Source organism: Ursus americanus, chromosome 17, assembly GCF_024610735.1.
Source record: "Ursus americanus isolate L20-20 chromosome 17, mUrsAme1.1.p, whole genome shotgun sequence".
Taxonomy (NCBI): domain Eukaryota; kingdom Metazoa; phylum Chordata; class Mammalia; order Carnivora; family Ursidae; genus Ursus; species Ursus americanus.
In genome coordinates, this window is record NC_142143.1 from 42993967 (window position 1) to 43008706 (window position 14740).

At 38.7% G+C, this 14740-nt stretch overlaps 1 protein-coding gene across 1 annotated transcript in view; it reads right to left on the bottom strand.

Annotated features, from left to right (window-relative positions):
• The window catches only part of TRHDE (thyrotropin releasing hormone degrading enzyme), a 365955-nt gene that overhangs the window by 26819 nt on the left and 324396 nt on the right, over positions 1-14740 (bottom strand). Inside the window, exons 13-15 of the mRNA XM_087868922.1 lie at positions 7481-7628; positions 5509-5606; positions 4919-5026 (exon numbers count right to left, since the gene is read on the bottom strand). Of these exons, the coding sequence (XP_087725048.1) occupies positions 4919-5026; positions 5509-5606; positions 7481-7628 (354 nt within the window). The remainder of the gene's footprint in view (positions 1-4918; positions 5027-5508; positions 5607-7480; positions 7629-14740) is intronic.

Genomic DNA, 14740 nt, shown 5'->3' on the forward strand with positions numbered 1-14740 from the left:
ATTTCCTATAAAAGCCAAATAATGAATTGGCATTCTTTTGTATAATTCTTACAACTTGTTTGGTTAGTAATATTACTGCCATTTTTCAGATGATGAAACCAAGTGATGTTCCTCAGGTCATTTAGTGGCACAACTGCATTTTGACCACGGGTGTCTTTGACTTTGAAGACAGTAGCCTTTCCCTACACCAGTGGTTCCTGAAGTGTGGTCGCCAGACCAGCCCATCAGCATCACACGGGAACTTGTCATGAATACAAATTCTTGGGACCCATTCAACCTACTGAATCAGAACTCTGGGGGTGGGGTCCAGCAAACTGTTCCACAGGTCCTCCCAGTGATTCCTACACATGACCCGATGTGAGCCCCACGGGCTTCGTTCGTGAGCACAACCTGCAGTCAACTCCTGCTTATACTCATCGCAGAGAGTAGTTAAGTTCTGGTGGGTGTCTTTTTTTTTTTCTTTCTTCTTTTTTAAAATCATTTTTGAACAAACATATACTACTGGTATGTGGTAATTTGACATGCCGCCGCAGCATGACACGCGGTCGGGTTAGAAGGGCAGGTGGTCTGGGAAAGGGATCCCACATCCACTGCCTGTTGTCATGCGGTCTTGGCAAGTTATAGAACCTTTGTGAGTTTTGGATTTGTCTTCTATACAAATGAAATAAAAATGAGGAGATCGTGCACAAAAAGCAGTTGAAATGTACTAACCGCTCAATAAATACATATATCCTGCATTATGATCATCATTAAAGACGATAATACCAGTAACATGATGACGACTTGCATGAGTAGTGAAGTTCATGTATTACGTATGTTGCGAAGCTCCAGAGATGCTCCTCTACTCCTAATTTTTACTACGGAAGGGCCCTAAGTTTTTCCATTTTCAAAATGATTTCTAATTCATTTCAATATACATTTTTGATATCTCATAGTGTGGAAGGTGCTCCACTGTTTCAGGATATTTTTTAAGAAGAGTGATGATACCAGTTATCACTAATCTGTTAGGGAATGGATATCAGTATCTGTTGAATACTTTTTAAAAATTAAATATTTTAAATCTTTGTTCTGTATTGGCTTAATAAGAGCTTTAAATTGTGCCTTTTAACATTATTTGAAAAATAATACATTATCACTAAATTAAGAGGCTGTGTTATTATGGACACACATTTAATTTCAGATTAAATTGTTTATTTAAAAAAACCCATATTACCATGTTGTGATATCTGTATAGTTAACTGTACAATCTCAATAGTGTTTTAATACAGAAATTTTCAAATAATAATTCACCTACAGTAATAACATAATCCCTATTTTGACTCAGTGAAGCTTATGCCAATTATTTCTTGTTTATTTGTACTAATCAGGGAAAGAAACCAATTTCTGTCCCTTTTATTATGTCTTTTATACATACAAAAGGCTATCATCTTCTCTTTTTTTTAGAGTGAAATTTTCAGGTCTCACAACGTCCTCTCGCAGCTCCTGTTTTCAAGATCTTATCATTTGTATTGTTCTCTACTGAATGCTCGGCAATTCGTCTCTTTTCGGAGCTGTGGTGTTCTGCTGGACTCAGTCCCCAAATCACAGCCTAACAAGACCTGAACGTAGCTCATCCGTTGTGATGCATGACATCACCATTACAATTCAACACACTGTAGCGTTTGAATATATTAACAGGGATCAGAACGCGGACTCATTCAATCTATCATTCACTGTAATTCTTGAAGTTTTCTCTCTCTGCTGCTACCACGTCTAGCTTTGCAATGCACTTTTTGGTCCCATTACCTTTCCCTACACCACCTTTCACATCCATTCTAGCTTCCTAAATCTAACCTCGCTAACTGGACCTATCTCCCCAGCACATCAAGATTGGTCTACAGAGTAGCACAGCACCCCAGATTCGAAACCCCTGCTACCTTCCATGACTCACTGCCCTTTAAATGTATTAGCATACACACAGCATCTCCCAAAACGTTTTATAAGTATCCTATTGCATTACCTTGGGAGGCTTTCCTTAAAGATGATTTTTTAGGCTCCTGTGAAACAAAAAACAAGCAAACAAACACAACTGACTGGTGTGTTTCTTCAGGCACATTTAAAAAGAAACCTTTCCCTCCCCTTCATTGACTCGATTTAAGAAAGTTAAACTCAGCATCGACCACAGGATCACACGACTGAAAAAAATACAGGTTAAATCTCTGATGCTCACACACAGGTAGCTCCAAGAGTACCATGTCCCCTCACCGCAGGTCACTTGTGTATGCAGGGACAGGTCACATGGTTGGCTGAGCAAATCTGAGTGAACACAGGATGAGTTCCACCCAGCATGTGCAGTAGCCGGTTACAGAAGAAAGCAAAGCAGGAGAATGTACAAATGATGAAGGAAATAATGAAAGAACCTTCAAGTATTAGACCCAAATTTAGTTATTTTGTCATAAAGAAGTGCCTGAGTTATCAAAACTGAAATGAACTGGTACCTCATACCTAAACTTTCATGTATAAGGGAATTTTAGAAGTGGTGGATTGTTCGAATTCACACATCGAAATTTACTACACTCGTTAGGCTAAATATCAATCCACATGCCTGCCTTCCACCTGGAATCCCCATCCGCCCCCTCCCCCCTTAGGTACTCGTGCACCCGCCCCTGCCTCCCGCCTGCCCTTGTGTATCCAACAGGATCCCGCTCATCCTTGTGAGCGTGAATGTGATTCCTCTAAGGCAGTAATCCCCCCTTCCTGCTGTTCACACACTGTGCTGTGCTACAACAACTATTTGTTTATAGAGAGGCTCTCTCTACTTATTTACAGCTCTCCCTCTTCTGTTTGCTTTCTGGCCACCAGCTGGTATTGAGAATTGCTCAGTAAAATTTTGTTAAATAAATGAATTATTTTAAAAATGCATTTTCCCAATAGCTGTATTTTTATGGGTTAAAAAGCAACTGTCAGGGGTGCCTGGGTGGCACAGCGGTTAAGCGTCTGCCTTCGGCTCAAGGCATGATCCCGGCGTTATGGGATCGAGCCCCACATCAGGCTCCTCCGCTGGGAGCCTGCTTCTTCCTCTCCCACTCCCCCTGCTTGTGTTCCCTCTCTCGCTGGCTGTCTCTATCTCTGTCGAATAAATAAATAAAATCTTTAAAAAATAAATAAATAAAATAAAAAGCAACTGTCAGGTTTGAGAAAAGGCATGTGTCCATAGCAAGATGAAACAAACAAAAGACTAATCAAATAAAAACCAAAATGGCAGAGACCATGATCTTTAAATAATATATTTTACCCTTTCTTCTCATGTGTATTTATGATTATGCATCCTAATACAATTTTCGATGTACTGATTTTGGATAAATTTTTATGTGTTCATCACCTAAGTACATGTGGTAGAATTGAAGAAGGTTGTAGGAAAAAAGGAAAACAAAAAGGTTTTATTATAACATTCTCAAGATTGATTTAATAGTTTTCAGAAGACTTAGCAAAAAGGATAATTATTAGTAAAAGTTAATAAATGAGAATGCTTTAGTGCTAGAGAAGACCGGTGACAAATTTAATCACTGAGAGACGTGAGTGATAAAGAATTTTCCTTCGTAGCTCAGGATAAGACCAGAAATGGTTAACTTGGAGAGCAAACAGGACAATGGTAAAGAAGGTGACAAGTTACCTAGTAATGCAGTGGAAGATCTCTCTCACAGATCTGTAAAGCAGGAGAGCTGTGCTTTGCTCTGGAGTCAGTCAGACACTACATTTAAACCTAAGTAACTTTTGACAAGACAAAAACCAATTTGTTCCTTAAGTAGGTTATGCTCTCTGTGGTTCTGTGCTCACCTAGAACCGGTCCCTTCCTCTGTTCCCAGGGAGTCATCCCAGCCACTCAGCTCAGGACAAGCCAGGGGGGCAAGCAAGATAGCACCCTCTGAATCAACTGTCCCCCAGCTCCTCACCTTTCTGATTGGACTCTCCTTAACACAGGGGCCAGAGACTGGGGAGGAGTGACTGTAAATTGCCCAAAGTGTAATAAGAAATGGAACATTGGTCCTTGGAAATATATAGATACCTAAGAAGGCTTAAAAAACTGTAGTGAAAAGAACGTGATCTTCCATTTTTTTATGTTTAATATTCTTTTCATTAACAGTAACAAGTGACATTTAGTTTAATATTTTTTTTTTAAGAATTTATTTATTTATTCGACAGAGATAGAGACAGCCAGCGAGAGAGGGAACACAAGCAGGGGGAGTGGGAGAGGAAGAAGCAGGCTCATAGCAGAGGAGCCTGATGTGGGACTCGATCCCATAACGCCGGGATCACGCCCTGAGCCGAAGGCAGACGCCCAACCGCCGTGCCACCCAGGCGCCCCTAGTTTAATATTTTTATCAAAGGTAATCCTATTAAGCAATTTTAACATCCCATTATGTATTAAAATCCTGTATTGTGAAATTCCAAGATAAGATACAAGTTTAAGGTCTCTGTCAAGGGTCACTAAAAGAGTAGGTTTTTTCTGTAACCTTTTTGGTTTTTGGTTTTTAATATTAACATATGTTACACTACTTTACTTCTATCATATGCTTGCAGTTGTTTTATGAATAAATACCACAACCTTTATAAAGAACCTTAGAATCTGGCCTACATAAAATTATTTTATTCTCACAGAATAGCAAAGCTACCCAAATTCAAAATAAGCTGACACCTTATGTATGAAGAATAAAGGCCCAGATTAAGAAAGTTGGTTTAAAACTCCACAAAACACTCCAGAGGTAAGTGTATTGTGGCTTTTATGTGTTGCCTTGTAAAGCAATGAACCTGAAACACCGTTTCGCAGTGTTTTTTTTTCTTGTCTTGTTTTCCTCCAGTTGATAAATGCAATGCATCAACTGAGAATCTGAAAGCAGTATTAAATCATATCAGAGAAACAGGATTTGGTTCCATTTACCTGTTCCTGTTGCTGGAAATCCAATCCGAAATAAGTGTCGATGCCTGTTGGTGACAATGCTTGTTGCCAAAACTGCACGCCAGCATTATAACTTCTCTCCGGAGTTCTCTAGGTACCATCGAAAGGAGAAACAATGAAAAAGCAGTGTTACTATCCGGGGAGGAAGGGTAACTCATTACATAAGCAGTAGATAAGTAAATAATCAGCACAAAAATCATTTCCAGATACAGAACTCCTATTTTGCCAAGGAAGAGATGGTTAGGCAGAGAAGTTCAGCATACTACAAGTCTTTTCTGGAAACAGTAATACAGCGTGGGGGGGGAGGGAGGGGAGGGGAACTGGATTGGGTTCAAATCTCCCCTTTACCAGTAACGGCAGATCTTACAATGAACCATGGCAAGGATATGGTTTGTTCTCAGTACCAAGAAGTGGAAACTGTGCTACCCATCAGCAGGCCTCCCAGCAAAAGGCAATGAAAGATGCAGAATGAAAGAAGGATCATCTCATGCTGCCAAAGTCACAATGGTACTAGTCATATGTTATTGTACAGCTCTGGGGGAAAAGAAGTGAAAAAGAAAATAAAACAGTACTCATGTTGGTAGGATGCTTGAACAAGAGATCCATTAAAATTGTTTTTTGGCCATCCAAGCTTGATGTACGTGGTTGCAACTTGCTTTAAAATATATTCCTAAATGGGGGTTAGGGGAAATAAAGATGATGTCAGTTTCAACCCTCTCCATGCTGATAATTGCAATTACATAATATGATTAAAATATTTTCTAAATGCACCTACTTTAAAATATCAGTAAAATTATGAGCATGGTAAGTGCTCTAATTTATCCAGCTCAGTGTTTCAAAATAAGAATAAAATACAACTGCAATGGTGGAAGTCTACTCTTCCTATTAAATCATTAAGTAATTTGCACTATTCACTATTTTAGATGACAATTTTTGTAGCAAAACAAGGACACTGAGGAATAGTGACAATGACACCCACGCACACAGACATACAAATGTAGGGAGATCTAGCTCACGGAAAATAAGCACCTAACATTTATGCATTTCATGTCAATAGAGCGCATTTAAAGGAAGACTGTTATATAAGCCCAGCCGATAGCCTAGCATTGTTGAATCTGACATACACAGAACACTCTTCAGTAAAAAATATGGCATTTCAAAGTCAACAATCCATTGAGCTAATGACATATTTAAATATTAGCAGCAATGTAAAATATGTTCTCTTCACTTTAATGTGGTCCTTGAATTTTATCAAAGGAATGAAAGCACTGAAATTACAGTAAAAGCAATTCTTAACTTTTACTGAAATTGAGGTGTCTGACATGAAATACTATTCCAAAGTACAAATATATACAAAAATGTATTTTACTTTTACAGAAGTTTAACATTGCAGTGGCTCTGTTAAGAAGAAAAGAGAAGTGTGATAAGTCTTTCTCTAGCCGATAAAAGTTCTACCGGAACTGTAAGGACCTTTTTTTTTTTTTTTTTTGCATGTCTGTTGTGAGCGATTAGACCAAACTAATGACAATGAACAGTCAAGCCAGGATTATTCCAATCAAAAAAATATTAAAACAGAGGTGTTTGCGTGCAGACTTAGAATAAGGAAACAAGAAGCAACTCCGATGGCCATCAGACAATTTAGAGGTGGCTAAGAAACGGATTCCATGCCGTGGCAATCTAGTCTCAAGTAACTCCAAACGTGGAGGTTCATTAGCAGAGCCAGCGTGTCATAAGACATAGGAAGACTTTATAAAACACAGGGCAGACTCGCAAGATAACTGAAGGGAACGAAACAGGGACCAAAGGTGGGAGAGAAGGCACAGAGACATAGTTTCATAGGCAAAGCCTCACTGGCCATAAGAAATTTAGGACTCAAAAGCTCATTAGCCATACTTATCCTAATCTTATTCCAAATGGTTATTAGATTACATTAGGTGGTATCCACCGTGCAGTGTTGGCTTACCAGACTTCAGCTCAGGAAATCTGGTCAGGTAACATTTTGGAATGTTTGTCATGTCTTTGTGTCTATTTGGATTATCTATTGTTTGCTCTCCTGGATCCCCTTGGACCCAATTATGAATGGACTCTCGCCTCAATGTTGATCTTATCCTTGTTAATTAAGGAAGCGAATTGAATTCACTATGCCCTTTTGGATAAAAATAATGACTAAGAATCTTTACTGAAACTGTCTATATTCTGTTAAGATCTTTGGGATCCCTCCACCCAGGTTAAGTCCTTTGTGAACACAGAGCCCTTTAACTCTTGGAAAGTAAGTTTGAACTTTAAGGATTTGCCATGTATATTTGTTCTTAAATTCTGAGGCATTTAAGCTTAATTGACACTTTTAGGCCACAATAAAAAGGAGCTCGTACTACATTTCTTTTTCAAGTAATTGTCATCAGTGTTGCACAGAAAATCAAGACAAAAATGATAATACAAATTAGAAGAAGAAACACAAATAACTCAGGATCAGTTGCATAAAGTGGATAATGAGAAAACAGTTCATCATCTGAAAATAAGAAAGAAGAAAATGTGTCTTTTTACATTGAAGACATTGTATTTCTCCATGCGGTCCAGTAATTTATCAAGGGGATAAAGAGCGCGGCTGGCAGCATGCCAAGGAAGAAAATCCTTCTCCTCGGACAGGTATCTGATAATCTCCAGGGGAATGTGCTGAGGCAAATAGCCGGCTCTGCACAGTCAAAAAAGTTAATGTTAATTATATGCAGAAAATATACATGATGATGCAAAAATGAAGATTTTACTTATGCAAATAAAAGGCAGAAAGCAAGATTCATCACAGTATAACGAAGCCACACTCAGTGCTATAAAAATAAAATTACTCACTTTTTAAATATAGTCCTACTTAGGATGCCATGTGCCTTAATATATACGGAGTTAGAGAGTTAAAAATTTACATACACAAAAAAATGCATATTTTTTTAAAGGAAAGAATTCCGGAATTTGAATAGAATCAACTCTAGGTATTTTCCTTCACAGGAACTCTTCAGAGGTCACATGTAATTGAAAATAATTGATCACTGAATGCAATTTCAGTTCTCAGTGCATCCCCTTTACTCTTCATGTAGTTCTGTGTGTAATATTTAATACAGATTATTTTCAAGAGAACAAACTAAAGAGACAACCCACAGCTTTGACTATGTCTATGTCACGTTACAATTTATACATTTTTCAAAAGAAATGGTTTCCATAACACCTATGAAAATCTCAGATTTTAATAGAGCCCAATTCCAAAAAAGTTGAAAGAACAGGCTCTTCCCATTTATTATTTTTCTTTCAAAATAGATGCTGTGTCACCTTGGGGACCAATGTCAGATTCTTTGGAGAATTTAGCTTTTTAAAATGATCTGAACACATGTTGCCCATATTTAAAGAGGGTATATCCAAAAAAGGATCCAAAAAGAAGTGTATATCTCTACTCTCCAGGAGACTGCATGTAAAATCCTTGCAAATCAAAGCAATATAAATGACAATCCACAGTATATTAAAAGATGGTCTGTCTTAGCCTCAATGTCTCTGATGCATACACATCATGACACTATGTGTTCTGCTGGATTTTTTTTTTTTTTACATGAATAATCAACCGAATGCAGACTTCTAACACGGGGACCAGCTAAATATGAAAGCGACCAAACCCTGCTTATCTCTTTTATCTACCTTTCACACTGTTATTTTGTAACATCACAAAATTAGACGGGCCTTTTAATTTGTGCTTGGTAGAAGGTGGACAGGCAGGGAGCAAAGCCTTGTCTCATCTTCACCTAAAATAAGTTTGCCAGATTATCTAACGCTTATTCACTGTGCCAAGCAAAAGTTACTCTACGGTAAACTTGTGGCCATGTTTACGATGTTCATAAGAAAAACCAATTCCGAAGACTGTGCTTCAGTTTTCTTAAGTTTTTTAAAAAACGGATGTGTGTCACTCTAATGATTTTGGCTCACTCATGGCATAAGATCAACCATCAGCCACAGTTAATGCCTGCTATAAATACAAATGATGAGAATAACCCCAAATTTCCACATAACTTCAAAATTTCCTGAAGCTTGTATGATTTAGACCACATCTAGACTCGTGCCGCTTTTCTTGTACAGTCGCAAGTTGCCACTTGCAGAAAAAGCATGAAATGAGGCTATGGCAATGACAATTAAATAAGGAACTTTATCTTTGTTGCTAGGGGAGCATAGCATCTCAATAACACAGTTACATTTTGCTTTTAAGAAAGTACCCACCGGAGCACTTGGATGGCTCGGTGTCTGCCTTTGGCTCAGGTCGTGATACCAGCTCCTGGTCTCCCACCATTGGGCTTCCAGCTCAGCGGGGAGTCTGCTTTGTCCCACTTTTTCTGTCCCTCCCCCGCCCCCCACCTCACACATGCACTCTCTTCTCTCTCAAATAAATATTTTACAAATATTATATTGCCTTTTTAGTGGGTAGCAAACTTTTTTTTTTAGTATTTTATTTATTTGAGAGAGAGAGAACATGTAGGGAGCAAGTGTGGGGGGAAGGGGCAGAGGGAGAGGGAGAAGCAGACTCCCCGCTGAGCAGGGAGCCTGAGTGAGGGGCTCGATCGCAGGACCCTGAGATCATGACCTGAACCCAAGTCAGACACTTAAGGGACTGAGCCACTCAGGCACCAGGCAATATAATTTTTTTAAATAAAAATAATGATTTAGCTTTCCCTCCTAAAAGAAACATACCCTCCAATATTTCAGATTTTGTCATTTGTTTCCCCTGAACTTTTAATTCTAAATAATAATTGGCATGGTGATCATAAGCTTATAATCTACATGCCATGGATTATATAATTTTAGAGTTGTAGACGATTTATCTAGAAGCCATTATTCTTTTGTTGAAGAAATCAGAAAAATAATGCAGTAAAAAAACACGAGCCCTTGGGTGCGCAGCTAACTTATTATTGATCTTCAAGTAAGTTTGGAAAATCTAGAAAGGTATGGGATCTGTTTTATCACAGATTTAAACATACTAGCCTTACGTCAGTTATAGTTTATTGTGTTTTGCTTCATTCCTGTAAATGGATGGACATTATTCAATGACTTATGCTTTGTAGAAAATATGACTAAAGAAGATGACAAATAACGTTATGGAAGAGACTTGGATTTGAGAAAGAGCTGGGAACTACTAATGCTTCCCATAGAATTAAACAAATTCATCTTGCCAAGCCTCACATTCCTTATCTATGAAATCAGAGGGTTGAAAAAGAAGACCTCTTTTTTAGCCCCCAAACCTCTTATCTTAACCTACCTGTCCACAATTTAAACTTCAACAAATATGACAATAATATGGTCACAGTTGATTTGTTTAAAAATTTGAAAAAATACTTTGTAATTTTTTTATTCCCCATTCTTCAGTTGTTTAATATATATAAATCTGAGAGGCAGGGCTTAGATCTAGGTTTTAGAAGATACCTGACAGAGTGTAAAGAAAATAAAAGCAAAGCAAAACTGACAGAAGTTCCAAATAATGACAAGCCAACGTAAGTAGTCATTAAAAAGGGAAAGAGAACAAGTTCTGTTTTGAGTCCTTATCAAAAGGACTTAGCAATCCATAGCAAAAATTGCTAACAGCTCACCAAAATCCATGCTTTCCTGTACTTCTTAGGATAGATTATAGTTCCCACTTTTTTGGTAGTTAGGTATGGTCATGTGACTAGCCAATAGCACATGAATGCTCATCGCTGCCAGGGTTAAGCCCAGAGATCTCTCCCATTAGCTCCTAAATATTCTGTTTCCCTGAAGTGAATCTTCCAGGGTGACCTTGGAACTCTTGTACTGAGTATGTCAGAGAGCCACCTGGGTCTCTGGAGGACTGCGTGTCCCAATACTAGTTCTCACACCACTTCTGTTATGTGAGCAGGAAAAACACTTCTACTGTGTTTGATCCAAATACATGCTTGGGTCTATTTTTTAAAGCAGTTAACCTTCTCTCATGCAGCCCTCAAATAGAATAAGAAACAGATTACATTCAAATTGCTCTCATTTGTGTTGTTACAAACATATGTAAGTAATTACCTATTACATAATTCAATACACTCACATTTAGCCTCCTAGATCAAAATATGTAGCTACACTCAATTGGACAAGATGATCAGCTTCATTACAAAATTAAGACTTGTAAGAGATAATGTTGGTGAATAAGTTACCTAGTTTAGATACGTGTCTATGTAATTGGCTGGTAATGATATCTGTGATTACTACTACTGATAATGCAATCAATACGGGGGAAGTGCGTGGAATCCAATGAATGGAACACTACATTAGCTCCAAGTAATCAGCCCAGTAGGGAGCACATTTAGGGTCCTGATGCCGAAATGTAGTTGCCCTAGATTTGTTTCATCACAAAGAAACGTTGCTAACAAAGTAGGGGAAAAATAGCAAATTTAAAGAATATTTCATGTACAGCTAAGTGTGTTTTATTAATATTCTAGGAAAAGGTTGTAGATGATATCTATCTTCTGTACTATTGGGGTATAGGTTGGCATAAGAAATAATTTAGGGGGGTGCCTGGGAGGCTCAGTCAATTAAGTGTCCGACTCGTGATTTCGGTTCAGGTCATGATCTCACGGGTCGTGGGATGGAGCCCCACGTAGGGCTCCCCACTCAGTGGGGAGTCTGCTTGAGGTTCTTTTGCTCCCTTTCCCTCTGCCCCTCCCACCACTTACATACACTCTCTCCCTCTAAAGTAAATAAATAAATCTTGAAAAAAAGAAATAATTTAGGAACCAAAGAAAAGATAATGAGGAAATGAAACAAATGAGGAAAGTTAAAGAGATAAAAGATTGCCCATGTACGCCTGTATATACGGTTCCTCCTCCCACCCCTTCCCGTCCCCACACACACATACCCTCCTCTCCTTCAATGTACTGGAGCTTGCAGTGACATACATCTTTAGGCATACAAGAGTATGTTTAATGAGAAGAAGATTAAAACCAAACAATATTAGCTGATATTGAAATGCACTGATCTTAGGTGGCTTTGTTTTCACCCAAGATCCAAAACTACTTTTTAAAAACTGCTCCGAATTCTGTGAATGTTAACTCCTGAATCTATGGAGATGGGTGGCTCGCACACAAATAACCTATTTTATGTGAATTTCCTTGAAAAGCATTTGGCTTCTGGGTGCTTGAAACTTGGAAAAAAATAAAAAGCACAATCAGAGTCTTCAGAGCATCACACGCCAGGCTCCACTAATGGCATATTCACTTAAAACTAACCAATTACCTACTAGATATTTCACAATATGTCCAGGAGACATTAGATCTCTCTTTGAGGGCCCAGATTTTTTTTAAAGCAATTGCTCACATGCTTAATCAAAAAGTTTACTATTTAACCTATTATCTTCTGTTATTCATTGTTAAAGACTTTTTTTTTTTTTTAAGATTTTATTTATTTATTCGACAGAGATAGAGACAGCCAGCGAGAAAGGGAACACAAGCAGGGGGAGTGGGAGAGGAAGAAGCAGGCTCATAGCAGAGGAGCCTGATGTGGGGCTCGATCCCATAATGCCGGGATCACGCCCTGAGCCGAAGGCAGGCGCTTAACCGCTGTGCCACCCAGGCGCCCCCATTGTTAAAGACTTTTATGTGTTCTTTGTGAGAAGATCGTAGGGCGGTGAAACTCCGGTAGCCCTTGGAGTACCGCAGGCTAAAAAGGGAAATACACCGGGGAGGTGTATTTCCAACAGTCTGTCTGGTCAGGTCATAGAGAAACTAAAGCTGTGATTCAGGCATTGGAGAAATGTTGTCTGCAGAGACGGAAAGGAAGTTACTTATTTGTAGCCCCATGAAATTAGAACCATAAAAAGGTGTACAGTACAGAGTGATACCCCTCCTCCTCCTATTCCTTCTCTTCCAGGAAGCCTTCTTCCAAACTGACTCGGCCACTTCTTTTCTGGGCTCACATAACACCTTGACAACAGCAATCTTTGTAATAATCATCATGCTATTAATGGTAATTTTATCATAATATGATCTCTCTCACTCACTGGACTGAACTCTTTAAGGAAATGAAGCGTGCTTTGCCTATCTTTGTATTCCCATAGCCTAATGCAGATTCTAGAACAAAATAGGTACTCCACAAATGTTTTTTTGCACTAAATTAAGTTATAGCAATAATGTCATTGTTCTTAAAAAGAGGAGCACTCTACAAGCATATTAAAACTTTAATACACACATATATATTTTTTAAATTAAGCATTTTCTAGGGTTAAAAGATACTGGCAGGATGGGAAAGGTGATATAGTGATATTTACAGTATTTTTAGTCATCTTGTGTATTAATGGTATACATGATAGAAGATAAGACCATTGCTATCTAGCTAAGGAGCTTTGAATAAGCTAGTCTGTATCTAAATGAAATAGCTTTATAGCCGGAGAAAGCAGAAGCACTGAAGAAACATCTCTGTTTGTTTGTTTCTGATTAGCAAATTACTTTCCTACTCTCCCAGAAGCAACACCATTATTTTATAACAACTACTTAAGTAAACTGACGGTGGGTCTGGAAATCTCTTTCTCCTAGTCAGTAAAAGGACAAGGATGAACTACATGATCTCTAGGGCCCATTCTTCAGTAAAGATTTGAAGATTAAAAATAAAACATTCAAAAATAAATCTTTGCAATTTGTACAGTCCCCCTACCACCACCATAACCAGCCTTTCGTCTCTACACACACACTTGCTTCTTTATTTCCGTGTATAATTCCTCAAGAAATCAGCCATCATCTAAATACAGGGATCCCCTGGGTACTCAGTAATGTTACAAAGCAGAGCCAATGTTTGGTTATTAATTGGAAGAGTTAATAGACGTTAGCTGTTCACCTGAAAAGAAAAACATCCTTAGCTTTATGGCTGAAGTTAATTATTTTTTTAAAGGAAAACTATCCACTTACTTTAAGCTACCATATATTGAGAATATACCATATGGTATGGTGTTATGGAAAGATGGCCCAAGTTTGTTTTAGTTTACTATCCTTAAAAGCTTCAGGATCGGTGCTATTATGCAGCCCCCCCCCCACCTTATTTTTAGATAAAGAAGCTACAGTTTAAAGATAAGCAACTTGAAGCAACTTGCCAAGCCGACTTCACTAATAAGTGACAGAGCGGGAATTGAAAACCAAGACTGACAAGAAAGCTCTCACTGATTCAACCAAGTGAGATGGCCTCCCTAAATATCACTTTGAACTAGAGTTGAATGCTTTCTGTCTCCTTTCCTTTAACATCTGTTTACATGTCACTATCACAGCACTCTTCATGTTAAGTCTAGTACATGAGGAAAAACATAATCAAATCCCAGGTGCTCCGTAGGGCAAGTGAGTGGTAGTAGGGACAGGAGGATTATGGGAATGATTTCAAGAGGAGGCTTAGACCAGGCATCCGTGAGGACACCTGTCTGCATGACGTTGAGAGAGCAGACTGAACAAATCCGGTGGGGGAGGAATTTGGGCCTCTTGGGACACAGCAAGGTCGAAAGTCCTAAACCAGGGATAAACTGGGGACATTGGCAGAATCACAAGGAGGTTTCCGTGGCGTGGAGGGAGCCACAGAAGAGTAGGCTAGGAAGAGTGGGGTAGGTGTGAGGAGGTGGCCGAGGTTGGTGGTGCTAGATCATGAAAGCCCTTAAATAAGAAGGGCTTCAGCTTGTTTTTCTATGGGTGATAGAAAGCCACTGCAAGTGTTTGATCTGATTTACGCTCCAAAAGGGTGACTCTGGCAGCTGTACAGAGGAAACCCGAATATGCCATGTGGTCCTCCCAAATGAGAATGGAGTGA